Source organism: Calypte anna, chromosome 8 (genome assembly GCF_003957555.1).
Source record: "Calypte anna isolate BGI_N300 chromosome 8, bCalAnn1_v1.p, whole genome shotgun sequence".
NCBI classification, from domain to species: domain Eukaryota; kingdom Metazoa; phylum Chordata; class Aves; order Apodiformes; family Trochilidae; genus Calypte; species Calypte anna.
This window is the reverse complement of record NC_044254.1, coordinates 1,261,455-1,277,193: the sequence shown is the minus strand read 5'-3', so window position 1 is coordinate 1,277,193 and position 15,739 is coordinate 1,261,455. Positions and strand designations below refer to the sequence as shown.

The 15,739-nt window shown below is 45.5% G+C and overlaps 1 protein-coding gene across 2 annotated transcripts in view; it reads left to right on the top strand.

The window, feature by feature from the left end:
- Positions 1–13,483, top strand: part of KIFAP3 (kinesin associated protein 3) — a 63,116-nt gene extending 49,633 nt beyond the window's left edge. For both annotated transcript variants that reach the window (XM_030455567.1, XM_030455568.1), the window contains one exon: positions 11,772–13,483. In XM_030455567.1, the coding sequence (XP_030311427.1) occupies positions 11,772–11,880 (109 nt within the window). In that variant the 3' untranslated portion in view covers positions 11,881–13,483. The remainder of the gene's footprint in view (positions 1–11,771) is intronic.
- Positions 13,484–15,739: the final 2,256 nt, after the last annotated feature.

The window sequence follows — 15,739 nt, the reverse complement described above, 5'->3', positions numbered from 1 at the left end:
AACTTTTTCTTTGCTGTACTTAAACTGTGTTTTAAAACCAGAAACAAATCCTTTTTGCCTTTGCAGTAGGCTCAGCTTCCACCATTTGGACACCATTTCATTTGCATTTCCCAAGAGAGTTGAATTAGGTTTTATTAGTAAATTGGGCCTGTAACCTTGTAGGCAGGTTTTATTAGTTTATCACACATCAGTATTAGCAAATTGTAAATCCCACTGAAACAAATTTAAAAAAGGGCTTAAAGGCACAGAAGAAGCCAGAACCAGTGAAGTTTCTGGAGACAAATATGTGAGGGGGTTTTGTTTGGGTTTGTTTTGTTGTTCTGTTTTTTTTTTTAATCCCACAAAAATGTTGTTAGTGGCAGCAGAGTCATGTCTTTTTTATCATGTTCTGTTGTCCTAACTGCCTACAGATTTAGTTTCAAAGAAGTTTTAACTGCATGTGGTCAGGAGAATTTGGCAAAACCTCTGATATGGCTCTGTCTGGCTTGACATAACAGATACAGCACACATCTCAGTGGGACTGCACAGCAATGACTGGCTACTCACTGGGAACAGGCAGGTAAGCTCCTGCTTTTTCAGTGCCTTTTCAGGCAGTACAAATGCTTGGTATCAAGATCTTGCACCTGGAAAAAAATAAGGAAAAAGGAACTGGAGGGTTTCAGTCACAGTCTGGGATAAGCTTATTGCAAGAGGTCACTTGATTTCTTCACATCCTGGATTGTGGCCTAAATGAAAATTATCTGAAGAGTTGTTTTCTTTCCTTCAGATGTGGGAGTGGTGCTTCCAGAACACCAGTGCTTCACTGCTGAGAGCTTTGCAACACAAGTTTGAACTCCTTTCCATTTATTCTATAATAACTTGTTTCTGCACGAGTACTAAACTAGAGTTGTCTCTTTTATTTCCCTGTTGTTTAAGGTAGTGGTGACATTCCCTGCCAGCTGTCACTTCCTAATTTCATTTTCATACTGCCTTCTCAAAGCAATGTTTGTAGCAATGGAATGCTGCAACCAGACTGTATTATAATCCAGTATATTCTGATATTCTGATATGCATTTAACCAGAGGATGCTGTTGTGATGTGGACAGTTGCTGTAGCATTTTTGAAGATGAGTCTGATTCTTCCAGGGGAAGGTGATTTTTCTCATATTCTCATATTCATCAGTGAGGTTTTCCCTGGGTTTGGAGGTCTTCTAAACCACTGAAGGTTTAGAGCCCAGCACTAATTTGGCAGTGGATATTCTTCATTATTGTGCACACAGCAACTTGCCTGATGTGCTGGGCTGCTTAGTTTTTAGTATTCTGTTCTAAGACTGTATCAAGGGAGGCTTCCAAGCTCCCTCGAAGCTTGGAACAACAAGAACAACAGTTTTTGCCCCAAAAAGCAGGGAACCAGAGGCAAGAAGAGCAGAAGTTGCTCATCCAAATCAGGTGCCAGGCTCCTGCAGTGCCCAGACCACACCACCAGCTCTGCCAGGTGTGTGGTCTCTAATCATGAAGGATCCTGTTGCACTTGTTTCATTTACCAGAACTATTTAATTGCTCTGAACAATTCCACCAGTATGCTCAGAGATGAAATAGCTTGCTTGGGAGTATTTTAAAGGCTCAGGTTTTTGGGTTTTTTTTTTTTTTCAGCAAGTTGCAAATGCCCTTTGGGAGGAGAGCTGGCACAAAGGTTTTAATGCACTTCAGCTCTTTTGGAATATTATAGGATATTAGGGCCTCTTTCACATGCAGTCACTTCATTTACATTTTTTTTTTAGTTGCTTTTTACTATATTCCACCTGCACTTGGCCTCATTGAACTGACACAGTTTGGGTTGCTATTAAGAATTTTAAAAGAATACCAGAATGCTGTAGCAGTTAGCTCAAGTTCTTTGGAATGACTTGCCAAAAAATCCCCCCAAACCTGAGTCTTTCTCTCCTGAAATGCAACATTAATTAATTCCCACGTTCTTTCTGCTGCTCCTAGTCCCTCCAGATGTGCTACTAGGAATAGACTGGCTCCCTGGTTACAAGCCATCTGGGCTGTGTAAACTGATTTGCACTTATATTAAACAATAAGTGAACAGAATGAGGAAGAGTTATTAAAGCAAATGTACATTGCTTATAAATCTCAAAGCAAAATATTAAAATGCAGTAAAGGGGAATGGAATGTGCAAATGAAGACCTGCTTGGTTTTAATGAGTTTAGCTGTGACCTTCTCGATTTCAACCAAAAGAATTTTATTTTTCTCTTTAAAAAAAAAAAAAAAGAAAAGAAAAACTATAAAACTGCTTACAGAAGTATCTGAGACAAAAACAAGGAAATATAATGTTCTAAACTTGACTGGTCCAAACCACTCAAGCTGCTGTGACAGCTCATAAAACTGAGAGTAGTTTTTAACTGGACTCTGTTTTACATTGCCAGAGTGAATTTTCCTTGCAGGAAGTAGCCAGAAGGTTTATTTAGTTTCCAGACTGCTGCTTTGATCTTTCCATTCTGTCACTTCTCAGGTTACATAGCCCTTTTTCACTGCAGTAAATCTGCAACAGTTAATGAGAATAAAATTTCCTCCTTCTCACTGATCGCATGCTGTTAAATGCCAAGCCACAGCCAGCAGCAGATTTGCAGAATTCAGCTGCACTGTACAAAAACAGCACAATCAGTTTAATCTTGTTGGTTTTGTAATTCATTTTATTGAGCTTTCCTTTTTCAAGTGACCTATTTTACCAAGACAAGTGGTTGCAAGGCCAGAACTGGGAGAAAGATTTAAAACTGTAATAAAGTGAAGGGTGTTTTCTGTGCTACGTGTAAGCATGCTCACAGGATTCCAAATTAAACCTACAATGAGTAGTTCAGGATTCCTGCAGCTCACTCAGGTATTTCTTAGGGTTCCAATCTGAACTGAACACGTGCTGCAAACAAGTCTGTAGTATAAAAATTAATGTCACAAACCTAATTGATTTCTTTGCCAAATAGCTAGAATTGTTTTAAATCTAAAATCTGATTCTCTGAGTCTGTGTTCAAGTGTGATGACTGAACCACCCTTTGCTCTTGGATTTAGGGAACTTACTTACTGTTTTTTTAAGCTTCATCATTAAAAGAGCCAACAACCTTATAGTTGAAAGAGTTTATTTGATTTTCGGGTTTTCAGCTTTTTAAGTTTGGTTGTTTTGGTTTTTTCCAAGACTCCCTGCCCAGCTTTTGGCCTGGAAACATTTCATTTTTCATTCATTTAATTACAGTTGAAATTTTGTACATAATAATGCTGCTCTGAGGTACACATCTCACAAACACAGATGTGGAACGTTTTCTTGACCTGGCATTTTTTTTACCAATATATCCCATGTTAGCCCTAAGACAGCAAGCAGTAAGAGACAATGAGATTTGCTTCCCTCTTGATTTACACCAAAATCATCTCTGATTTGGGATTGGTTTTGACAAGATTTCACTAGGGCCCTGTGTTGCTGTGTAAGTGGTTGAAACCTGGACATTCATCTGTGGTGGTAAAAAATATCTGAAGTTTACTCATCTCTAATAACACTCCCAACTGCTTGTGCTGTGTGCACTCTAGTGAGGGCTGCAAATCCTCCAGTAATGTTAAATTTCAGAAAAGACTTTGAAAGCTTTTATTGGCTGCAGCTGTAAGCCAAAGCAGAGCAGATTTTGTGACTCTCCCTCCCTCCTTCCCATCAGCATCTGGATTATCATCCCCATCTAGTTGCCTGCTTCTTGGTGCAGACAGCACGACTGCCAGCCTGTAACCTCTTGGCATGGGTATTTGTGCACAGGAGGGAATTTTTCCCTTTTTTTTCTTTTTTTTTCTTGTTTTTTTTTTATTGAAGCACAGAGCTGAGTGGGCTCGAGGAGCTTGTATAAATATTTAAAGGAATAATTCTTCAGTGCAGGGCACTGGGAGCTTGCATTGCCACTCCAGCTGTTTATCTCTGAGTCCATTTTCACTGTGACCCTGCACAGGAAGCAAGAAACTCTGCCCATCTGGAGACAGGAGGGGTAGTCAGGAGGCTGTGGAAGACATGGAGCAGATCCTGAGCTGATCTACTCAGTGACAGCAGTCACCTCAAGGAGTTTGTCACTTGGGGATCTTGCTCTGCTCAAGCTGTTGGCTGAAGCTTCTGTACTCAGCCCAACACTGATACTGCTGGAGTTCAGTAAAAGATGCTTGAAACATGCCCAAGCCAGACATATTACCAGCTTAAGGTTAAGGTAATGTCCTCATCAAGTTATGGAGTTCACACAAATACTTTAGACAGAGAGGGGGAGGAAAGGACATCTTGCTTTTTATTGCCTGCTCCTCAGGGCTTCTTAGGTTTGTTTTAGTTCCTAATTAATTTTTAAGAAATGGATGTATCTAATCAGTGGGTTTGGCCAGCTCTTGAGCCAGGAGCTCATGAGATGTTTCTCTCAGGCTCATAACAAAGTCAGAACTCCTGGTTTCTGTTCCAGCTCTGACTCTGCACTTGTCCTTTAGGAAATCCTGTCCAGGAGAGCTGAGAAACTCCCATCCGCACTGGGGAGCTGTGAGCTGGGGGGGAATGTTAGGACCTTATCCTGATGCCCTCCAAAGAAACCAGGCTGCTGTAGGAAACAACTTGGGTTGCTGTCCTGTCCCTCTGGCTGTGTTCTCACTTTGTTGCCTTCCTAGCAGATCAGAAATATTCTTTTTTTTTTTTTTTTCTTCTTTGAGGGGTCTTACAGACAAAGCAAAATCTTTCTGATCTCTGTGAGTCTAAACTTGAGAGTTCTCATCACTGTAGTTTGGCACTTGTTGTCTTTAATGTTTGGGATGTTTTTTCTCTCAGTACTCTATCTGGGAAACTGAGGTCATGGAGAAAAGGAGCAGCTTGCCCAGGATCACACAGCAGGTAACTGACAGAGCAGGAAACTGAGCCCAAGTCCCAGGCTGTTTCACAGAGCTGGGATGGCAAGCTCTATGGCTTTCAAGCAAGGCTTTTACTGAATTTGGCTAAGAAAGGTGATTTTTTTTTTTTCTTTTAGTTCAGTGCTTCCTTACTTTTCAGCTGGGAATTTTTATTTATTTATTTTTCAGTGCTGCCTCCCCAGCAGTGAATTGTGGCATGGTTATTGCTTGGTGCATAGCTGGAGCCTGATGCAGAAGACACACTGCTCATTTCTCCACAACTGCCAGATTTGCATTTGTTTATAATTAAATGGCAGAAACAGTGGTTTTGTGCTGAGATACAACTGGACACCAAGTCCAGAAGCAACTGGAAACTTTAGGTCATTAAGGGCACTGAAGAAGTCTGAATTGCATGGAAGGGGAGATGTGATCATATCCATAAAAGCTGGATCATGATGCACAAGGGAGCTCAAGTATTCTTGCACAGGCTCAGTCTGACATTTCCTATCTTTTGAGCAGATACAGGGTCACTGTGTAAGGAACATGAATATTCAGTGTTACTGTAAAGATGGAATTGGTACTTGATGCAGTGGGCACGGGCCCTGCTACAAAACTCCCCTCCCATTTGAGCTTGAGGGATAGCAAGTGTGGGGAAAAATGCTTCCCAGATAGGGGAGAAAAAGTTGGGGCCATGAGAGGCAGAACTGAAGAGGTTTGTGGTTTGTAGTTTAACGTCATTACCAGGAGTGGGAGAATCTACAGTTACAGGACATTATATAAAGAAACTTTGTTTTTTTCTTTTTCTAAGGCTTCTCAGGTTGTGTTCTGTTTCTCTAAAACCCAGGGTTTGTGCTCTTGTGCTGAAGGGCAGAAAATTTATGGTGAGGCAAGACCAAGAGGTAGCTGGCATGTGGAGTGAAGGGATTATCTTCTCAGGCAGCAGACTCTAAGCCAGGGGAAAAGCAGACAGCTTTATGCCACTTTCTGACACCCTCCACTCTTCCATCACTGGTGTTAGGATCGTGGTGCCCCATCCAGAGTGGAGCTGAGTTTAGTGGCAGCAGAAAGGCCAAAGAGTCCCTGGGTTTGACAGGCTCTGTGCCTTGGTTAGAGGGTGGTAGTTAGCTGGCACCTCCAAAGGATTAGCTACCTAATTCTTGCCTGAAGATAACTTCAGAAGCTGGAGGTTGGTATTTGTTCTCTGGAACTCAGAAGCATTTCCTTCTTTGTTAGCTTGCACACTGTGCCTCAGTCCTCACTGTGCAGTGGGACGTGGTGCCCCTTGTGCTCAGAGGAAACCTGCAGCATCTGCAGAGGAACTGCTCTGCTCCTGGAGCTGGCAGGGCTGCAGTCTCATACCTGATTCTACTGCCCTGCCCAGCAGTCCCTACAGTCTAGCACCTGTCCTCAGTAATTAAGAATAAAAAATCAGACCAGAACAACAGCCAAAAACAACAGCAAAGCAAGCAAAAGAACCACAACCAACCAACCAAAACAAAAAAAATGTATTTGCTGCTGGCAAACTCCTGTGTCTCTTGTTCAAGTATTACAAACAAGAAAGTGCATTTCAGTCCTGCAGGGGTATAATGCTGGGCTTGTCTTGAGGTGTTCAGAGGCTGCTGTGCCCTTTCTGGGGTTCCAGTACCTCCTGAGCAACAAGCACAGCTCACATCTGAACTGGAAGAGGGGAGATTCAAGTTGGACATTAGGAGGAAATCTTTAATTTGAGGGTGCTGAGCCCCTGTCCCAGGTTGCCCATGGAAGCTGTGGCTGCCCCATCCCTGGCAGTGTCTCAGCCCAGGTTGGATGGGGCTTGGAGCAACCTGGGCTGTGGGAGGTGTCCCTGACCATGCAGGGGGTTGGAACCGGATGAGCTTTAAGGTCCCTTCCAACCCAAACCAGTCTGTGATTCTATGATCCAAGGGGTTAGTTTTGACCAAGAATTTCCTCAATAACCCAGAACTTGCCCTTCTAAGAGCCTGCTTTTGCCAGAGGAATTAGTACCCATTTTAAAGCAACTTGTCAGCACCAGTACCAGTGTGAATGCTGGTGTGGACAGACCTAGGTGAGGTGTCTGCTACATCCAGAGAACTTCCAGAAAGCAGCCTGGCTCCCTGTCAGCCTGCACCCAGGTGCCAATAACCTGAGTGCTCAAGAGCTTCTCTCTCTGCACCATGCAGCCACCAGCAGCAAAGTGATCCAAAGGGGAGCCCAGTGGAGGGTTCTGGCTGAGCACTCCCTGCCTGAGCCTGCCCCAGCTCCCAGGTGTACCATGAAGCCTGTCCAGGCTCTGGGTGCAGGAGGACATTAAGGAAAATAAGGATTTTATGGACACAGTGGGATGCTGGCTGCCTTTCCCTGCTGGAAAGGGAGGGACATGGTTGGTATTTATATTTTAAATTATAGCAGGGCACCCCGTATCCTAGATGAGCATATTAATATGGGTGTCGTGAGTCAGAGTAAGTATCAATAATCAGAGCTGTTAAGAAATCTCTCCTCACTCCTGCACATCAGGAACATTTTCCCCTTCAGCATGTGTTCTTCAGTTCCCCAGCAGTACAAGCAAATTGGAAAGTTCAGCTGTCATTTGGGGAAGGTCATAGATCACACTAGCAGCCTGAGTAATCCAAGAGGTTTTAAGTATCATAGCATTTAGTTTAAAGTGAAATTTGCTCTGACAGGGGCTGGCAGACCAATAGGAAAAAGAAATATTTGTGCTTAGAGAAGTGCATGTGTAGAGACCACGAGTATAACTGATGGCTGGAAGTGATTTCAGTCTAAAAAAAACAAATCATTAAGAGAGTGCATAGGGGTAAAATACACAGTTCATATTTTAAAGGGTCTCAAAATGAACCAACAACTGAGGTTAGCAGTACACAGTAATTAGCTGTGCTGGTCACTGTTTAACTCCATCAGCTCCAGGCCTGCTGGTGAAGTGCACAAGCAAACAGGGAGGCTCCAGGGGTGTGGGCAGCAAGTGCCAAGCTCTCTGCACATCAGTTTGTGAGACAAAACTCTGTTAAATCACTTGCAGATGAGGGCGAGGGCACAACTCCTTTGTCTGGTGACTTTGTTGTGGTGCTGTGAGCCATATCCCATGGTCAGACTGCAGGGATTGCCTGGGTACCTCTAAGAGGAGGGGAAAAAATGATCATTTGGGGCTGTGTCCTGTTGCCTCGATACAGACATGATGTGTTTGGGCTTGGGAAAGGCAGGCTGGGGGCTTGCTCTGCTGAGCTCTGAGTTTCCCTGTAGAAGCTGTGTAAATAAAGTCAGCATTTTTCCCAGGAGCAAGTTTTGAAGTTGCTGGCTGGTATAAATCTGAGAACACGTGGCACAACCCATGATCTCAGGCCAGTTGTTACCCAACAAGTGTTTACAGCTGAGCTGCTACCATCTTTCCTGGCTCTGCCCCTCTGCTGTTCTTGGCAGGAGTGGCAGGGATTCATCAGGACTTGGGTTTTCAAGCCCTGTCTCCACCTCCACGGGTTGTGCTTGCGGAGTCATTGCCCTTGGCCTGCCAGCCTGGTCACTAAGCCAGGCTTCAGCCTCCAGAGATGGGTTTGCTCTCCCCCTCAGCTGCCTCCTGGGTTCCAGAGCCTTTCCTCAGCTCAGAGGACAAGCTTCTTGCTGCAGGCTGCCAGCACAAACAATCAGAGAGGTAAAGCTGGTATGTTTCAAGAGCACTAACATGTAAAAATGAAGCCAACTGGTTTTTTCAAAGCAGGGACAAGCCTTCATTTACTTAAGAGAAATATTTAGATAGGAAGAGTGGTGATTTGATCAAGGTGTTTTAATGTGATTTTCTGTTCCTTTTTATTTTTTTTTTTAACTGTCCAAAGCAGTTATCAGCTGATCCATCTCTTCCAGTTTCCTTCAGGACACTAACATATGTCTGAACCATTTGGAAATAACTGATACTCCTCAAAGTTTAAACTCCAGGGACCTTTACCTAATTACTTACACATTTATTAAAAAAAATAATAAAAAAAATTATTTGCTGAGAATGTGATTGAAACCATATTTCCCCCGGTCTCGTTATCAAGTTAAATCCACTTGAAGGTTGTTTGAATGAGGGTTACTGGGCTGCGGAGAGCTGGGACAGCTCTGTCTGCACTGGTAGAGACCCATTGCCACCCCGTGGCTCTTTGTCGCCATTGCACCAAAGCCCGAAGGCATCTCGGGCTGTGATGCAGTGACCAAAAGAAGCCCTGGAAACTTTGCTGCGTGGAGAGGAGACACAAAGCTTCAGCATCACAGCAGGGCAGGGCTTGGATGGCACCTCTGAAGATCATCCATCATCCCCCTGCCAGGGCAGGACCAGAACTGGGCCAGGTCACTCAGCAATGCATCCAGATGGGTCTGGAAAGCCTCCAGAGAAGGAGGAGACTCTACAACCTCTCTGGGCAGCGTGGGCCAGGGCTCTGGAACCCTTCCAGAACAGAAATTCTTCCTCCTGTTGAGGTGCTCTGTCCTGAATCCATGTCACAGGAGAGAAGGTGATCTCTTGGGCTGTTGTTGTTGCATCTCTCTCTGCCACAGGAAACCTGAGGACAGCTCCCTGGTAGCCAAAGCATGGCTCCTACTAGCCTGACCTGCACCCTGCTCACCCACCCCACAGCATCTCTCCAGAAGGAAGTTTTTGGGAGTCAGCAGAAATGCCAAGAGTTCTGCTGCACTGGCAGTAACACCACTTACACACCACTGCTCTTGTTCCAGACAGAGAAAGAAACATTGAAGATAGACCCAGGAAAGTGTTTGCTGTTAAAATGTTTTCATTGCAAGTCATCTGTAGGTGCTTTTTGGATCTTTGGAAGAAAACAGTGTAATTCCTGAAGCCAGAGGTAGCTTTAAAGGTCCTGCTTCTCTGCAGTGTTCCCTGCTGTGGTCTCACTGTGTCTAGCAGCCCAGCAGAACTGGGCTCTGCCCTCCCAAATCCCAGTGGGCCTTCTTTTAGGATGTTATTAACTCCTGGTACTAACATGCTGGAGTAACTCTGGGGAGGAATCACTCTTGTTTCACAGCAGTTATTCAGCTGTTTTGTTTTCTGAACCACCAAACAAATTGGTCCTTGTTGGCTTGTTTGTGGCCTCTAGCCAGGACTCTCTACCTAATAGCAGGCTGTGTGAGGTCTGCCTGCCTCATCCTTTGTTACTGCAAACCAGGGAGCAGAGACCATCCTTGGGGTAAGGAGAGGGCAGGGTTTGGTGCTTCTGGAGACAAAGATGAGAATGCAGACAAAGGAACTGAATTTCTCCCAATCCTTTCTTTCAGGAATCTTTGAAAGCTTAGAGGCTGCTAATGAGAAAGCTCTTGTTTGCCAGGTACAACAGGGACCTGGAAAAGGTGTCTCAGGGATCACCAGCTCACTTCATAATGGGCTTGGAAAAGAGTCATGGGACTTTGGAGTGGATAGAGGAAGGAATGGGTGGCTGGAGGAAGGTGTGGGGGCAGAAGCTTTGTACACACTGTGGGTACCCCATGTGTTCACATGGCTTTGGACCACTCTGGGTACCCCAGGGCTCCTCTGCTGCTCTTTGCCAGGCTGAGCTCAACCTTCCAGGTCCCACTGCTGTCCCTGGGTATGAGACAGGGACATTGCCACTTCAGAAGCAGACATGGAAATAGCAAAGCCCTTTCCTGGTGCTGCATTTCTCAGGGTACATTCAGGTGAACCAGCATGATTTTCCCTGCAGGTTGCTTTGCTGAGTGTGCCCCTCTCTCTCAGAGGACAACTCTCAGCCTTCACCTGGTTAGCAGAATACTCAGTGAGTGAACCAGCCCCAAGGGGCCTTTTCTAGGAGCTCACAGAGGCAGAATCAGAGGGAAGGGTCTGTGCAAGGACAGAGCCACTTCAGCTGAGCCCTTTCAGCCCAAGCAGTTCAGCAGTGCCAGCATTTAGCTGAGCCAGGGCCTGGGGCCCACCCATTGTACATCCTCTGGATGGGTCATTCTTTCCCAGCCTCCACTGTTGCATAACCCATGTTCCATATGTCTAATTGGCAGTAATGAGGTTCAGCTTTTCCCCACTCCAAAAGCACTTTGGTTCTTTGTGTTTTGACAGTCTTCAGAGAGGAAGTTCAGCTCCTTTCAATGCATCTTTAGCCAGGCAATAAATCAGAATCCTTTTCCCATTTGTCCTTCTACTGAAGTGGAAATGAAGAAGTGACATAACTATGAACAGGCACTAATCCAGTATCTTAGGCAATGTTCAGTGTTCCTTTACCTCCTGCATGAGAATGAAATATGTGCCACTTTTCCCTAAGCATCTAATTCATTGCTGTGGGACTTTTTTTGGTATAAAAGATGCTGTTCAGTATGAGAAATGAATTATTCTGGCTCGTCAGTACACAGCCTTTTGGTGTGTGATGAATTCTTTCTGCTGATGCTTTGGCTGTCAGTCCTGTATCCCACCACAAACACTGTCCTTTGCTGAACTACCTTGCTGTGCCAGACAGTCTCACCTTCTCATTTCTACCTGGTTTTTGTGTTGTGGTTTTTGTTGGGTTTCTTTTTTCCCCAGGGGCTTCAGAAATGGACTGAGGGAAGGAGATGGAGTTATTCAGATGTGCCGTGTAGGGCAGGGCTACTGGTGGGCTGTGCAAGCAGCATGCTTGGAGCCTCTCCTGGAAGGTGTGTTAATGTACAGAGAGAGAAGACAGAAGGACAGAAAACTTGTGTCTCTTCTGGGATTTCTGTGTGACCTGAAAGCCTTTCCTTTCAGGAATTGGGTTAACTTCTCTGCTTTCCCTCCCAGGGAGGAGACAGAGCGGTGCTAGGAGGGGAAGGTGACTTGCAGAGCTGCCTCACCGAATTCCCTCTATTGCAGGAAGAGTTGGAGTCACCAGCACCAGGTACTCCTTCCCTACTTGACAAACCCCAGCAGCTTTTCTCCCCTCTTGTTTCTTGCAGCATTGGAGTTGATGGGTTTGGCCAAGCCCCGGGGGTCCCGGGCCGCCCAGCCACTGCCTACGGATACCGCCCGGATGAACCCTTCTACTACAGCTATGGGGCACGGTGAGACAGCCCCACTGCAGGGCCCAGCCCCTGCCTGGCTGCCAGGAGAGCTCTCCCTGGGTGTCCTGCATGAGTGTTCCCTGACAGGTCCATTGCTCTGTATCCTTTGGTGTCTGTAGCTCCAGCCAGGCCCGGCTGTTCTGGGTCCGGTGTTTTAGTGACAGTGTTTGCTCTTGGGTTGCTCTCTGTTGTTGTTTCTGTACAGTATTTGCTCTGTGACTTGAAAGGAAGAATTGGAAAGCTCCCAGACTGGAAAGGGTCACATTATGTATATTAAGCTACTAATTTAATTTCTATTAAATATAAAAAAAAACAAAACCCAAAACCCTGCGTGGTCAGCGGTGGTGAATGTGCTTTTAGGTTCTGTTTGTTTTACAAGGCATTTAAGGAGAATGCTTCGTGTGAAGTGTGCTCAGCATGGACTGTTTCACTCTCACACTTCTGTAATGGGAACTCTTGTTAAGCCCCAGCACCTCCTGGTGCTGCCTTGACCCGGGGGTACCAAAGTCCAGCCCTGGGTGTGAAGATTTAATAATGGAAAGACAGCACAGATTCCCTCCCATGGAGCTTCAGACCTCTACCAGCTACTTTAAAGGTTTGAAAACACTTAAAATTAGAAACCATGCTGCAGCAGAGTCCCTTTACCATGGTGTTTCAGCAGAGTTCTGTGGGCTGAGAGAAGGCAGCAGCAGCATGGGGAAAAGGAAAAGAAACCAACACTGTAAGTTTATTCCCAATCCAGATTCCCTTCCACCAACTTCTGCTACCAAGAGAGGAGCCAGGAACAGCTCCTCCTGTGTGGGAAGCTGATGGCAGTGATCAGGAAGCTGACATGCTAGCAGTCTGATACTTGAAAAAGCTTTTAAAAATCAAGATAGTTGCTTTATCTTTTACCAATGTGGAGGTACTTGTAGGTGCAATGTTACCCACTGTGTTTCCTACTGCACGACTGGGAAGGAGTCTGAAGTTATCCATGGTATCTCATACATATTTTCAGCCTCCTCCCTGTGTGCTGGCTTTGTTTTCATGCCTTCCTCTACTGGAGGTATTAAAAAAAAATCAGCACTGCCAAGATGAATGTTTTAAAATATAATTTTCTATACATTTTTTTTTTTAAGATCTTACTAGAAAAGTTGCAGAAAACGTGAATTAAACTGCAGGGCTTCCAGTCTTGTGCCTTTCTAGATCTTTTCCATTGGCCTGAGCCTCTGCTGTGTCTGCCCAGCAGTTGTGCCACATTTAGCCAAAAGCTTTCAGATATTTTTCCAGTTAAAGCTGTGAGAGCAATTACCCAAAGTGCAGATTCAGACCCAGGCTTTTCTTTTGAGACTGGCACTGGCTCATCAGGCTTTTCCAGAAAATTAGTGTGAAGTTATTTAAAGCAGTTGCCTTTCTCATGGAACGTGGTTTTTAGGGAAAAAAGAAAAAGAAAAAAAAAAAAAAAAAAAAAAGGATGAAGTGGGTCCTTAGAGTATAAGCAAACTATCAATGAAACTGAAAGAGCCTTTTAATTGGAAGCTTCAGGTTAAGAGGGAGCTGCAGTCCAGCTTCATTCAGCAGATGGGTGGGTGCCTGTAATTGTGACCATACTGAGAATAAATGGGAGTGGAAAAAATCTCTGGCTGCATTTTTAGTATTCAATGTTAGGAGTTTATGGGAAAAGAATAAAAGATCAAGTATTTGTAGCCCGGCCTGGCAGCAGCTAAGAGGAGAACATCATTTATCTGCAAGCAGAGCTTGGTAAAAATTACTCAGCACTTAGTAGCCTGAGGACAGAGCCTGCTAGCCAAGATGAAAACCAGCTGTGCCACTATGCTCTCAAAGGCAGGAGAGAGGCTGATTTCCCCTCTAATTACAGTTCCTGAGCCAGAAAAGGGGAAAAAAAAGGAAAAAAGATATGAGCACATACACTTTTCAATCTATATCATATTTCCTGTGGGTGTCAGGGGGAGGGTGGAGAGCCTGACCTGCAGGGGTAACTCTTTAATTTTCTGTATGTGTGGATTCAGTCCTTGGGTATGAGGCAGGGAGGGAGCTGCTTGCTTCTAGCAACTTACCCACTTTTTGTCCTTCCCTCCCTCCCCTTGTTTCTCTCCCTGCCTTTGTACACAGCTCCTGTTTCTCTCCCTCCAGCAGCAATCCCCAGTGTGTGCTTTTTCCTCCTCTGCTGTTAATGAGTTTGGGCTTGCAGGTGTGTTGGCTCTAATTAGGCTGTAAAGTTAATAGCACAATGAGAGAAGCAGAGGCTGAGAAGCTGATGTCTCTGTTGGCTGTTGCTCAGCAGATGGATGACATGGTTTCTGAGAGCTTTCTGCTTCATGATCTTGTTTTAAATTGTTCTTTGTACCACTCTGGTACTTAGGGGGTTATGGGGTAACAGAGCAGGGGGAAAAGCAGAAGTAACCAAACATCCTTGGCCTGGGGAGCTGAGGAATAAGCTTTAGGAATAAAGTCTTTGAAGTACCAGGGGTTTGCATGGAGCTGTCTAACAGCTTAAGATGTGCATTGTGTTCTGAAGTGAGGCTGCCATGAGTCTGTTTAATTTGATCCACTCTGGATTAAACGCAACAGGAACATGATTCCTCTTCTTCTGGAACAAGCTGGGTTTGGGTGCAGGAGATTCCAAGCCCCTCTGGCAGGTTCTCTGCTGGAATTCCTGGGAGAAGAGCTCCATCCTTCATTCCTTCCATGACCAACCTCAAGACAAATCAAAAGCTGTGAAAATGACTTTGCTTCTACAAATCATGTCCAGCCCTTTTGCTGTGACCTGTCCTGAGGGTGCCCAGCTCAGTACCTGTGCAATGTCCCAGAGGAAAGGCAGGAGAGCTGCTCCACGGGGCAGCCCAGCAGAGAAACTGCTGGAGATGATGCAGAGCAGGCAAGGTTTGCTTTTTGGGGGTTTTTTTTCCTTATCCTGAGAGCTACAGGAATTATACCACAGGCTGAGGCTGGAGCCAAGTGCTGCGTGTAGAAGTCAATCGTTGCTTATTAAGAATTTTATTTATTAAGAATTTTATTTATTAAGAATTTCCTGTCAGTCCCTGAAGCTGTTCAGGGGTTTTGTCTTCTGCCTCTCTCCTGTGAGGCACACACAGGACACACAAATCCATGCTGTGGGAGTGGCAAGGAATGGCCACAGCTCCCCCTCTTTTACACTTTTAAGGTCAGAGTCTTTAGGAATGACTGTTTGCCCCAAAGACTTTGGATCTTTCACCCCTTTGGAGGAGGGAGGTGGCACATCTGAACTTGGGTTTCATTTCAGTTCCTGGATGTCACCCCACACCATGTGAAATACCCCACACACTGTGACCCCCGCTGCTTTCCTGCTCCTACCATCTTTCTGCTTTATTTAAAAAAAAAAAAACCTATATCCAGCTGCCACCATCAGGAAAATCCTCCTGGGACAGTGCCCTCCTGTCACCCTGACGGGACAGGGTGACACCTCCCGCTGTACAGTCAGAAGAAACACCCTGCTTACCCTCGGCCTCCCCGCACCGGGTGTGGAGTTGCGGGGATCCTCCTGCTCTCCCGGTACCCGCAGCTCCTCCCAGAGGCTGCAGATCCCCCGTGTCCTGGGAGGGTTTTGCTGCCAAGGGTGTGCGGGAGGGGAAAGTGCGTTGCAAAAACAATAACGACAAAGAATGGCTCCGAAGTTCACAGCGGAAAGTTTAATGGGAGGTAAAAGTGGAGTTCCTGAGGAAAGGCGAGGAGGGAGCAGAGCCGGGACCACCATTGCTGCCATTAAATCTGTGTCTAGACAGCGCCAGGGGCCGGGCTGGGCTGCGGGGCCCCGCTCACCCCGCGCACGGGGTTCGGAACGATGGAGGAAACCGCATCCTAACGCCGGAATAACACCGGGGAGA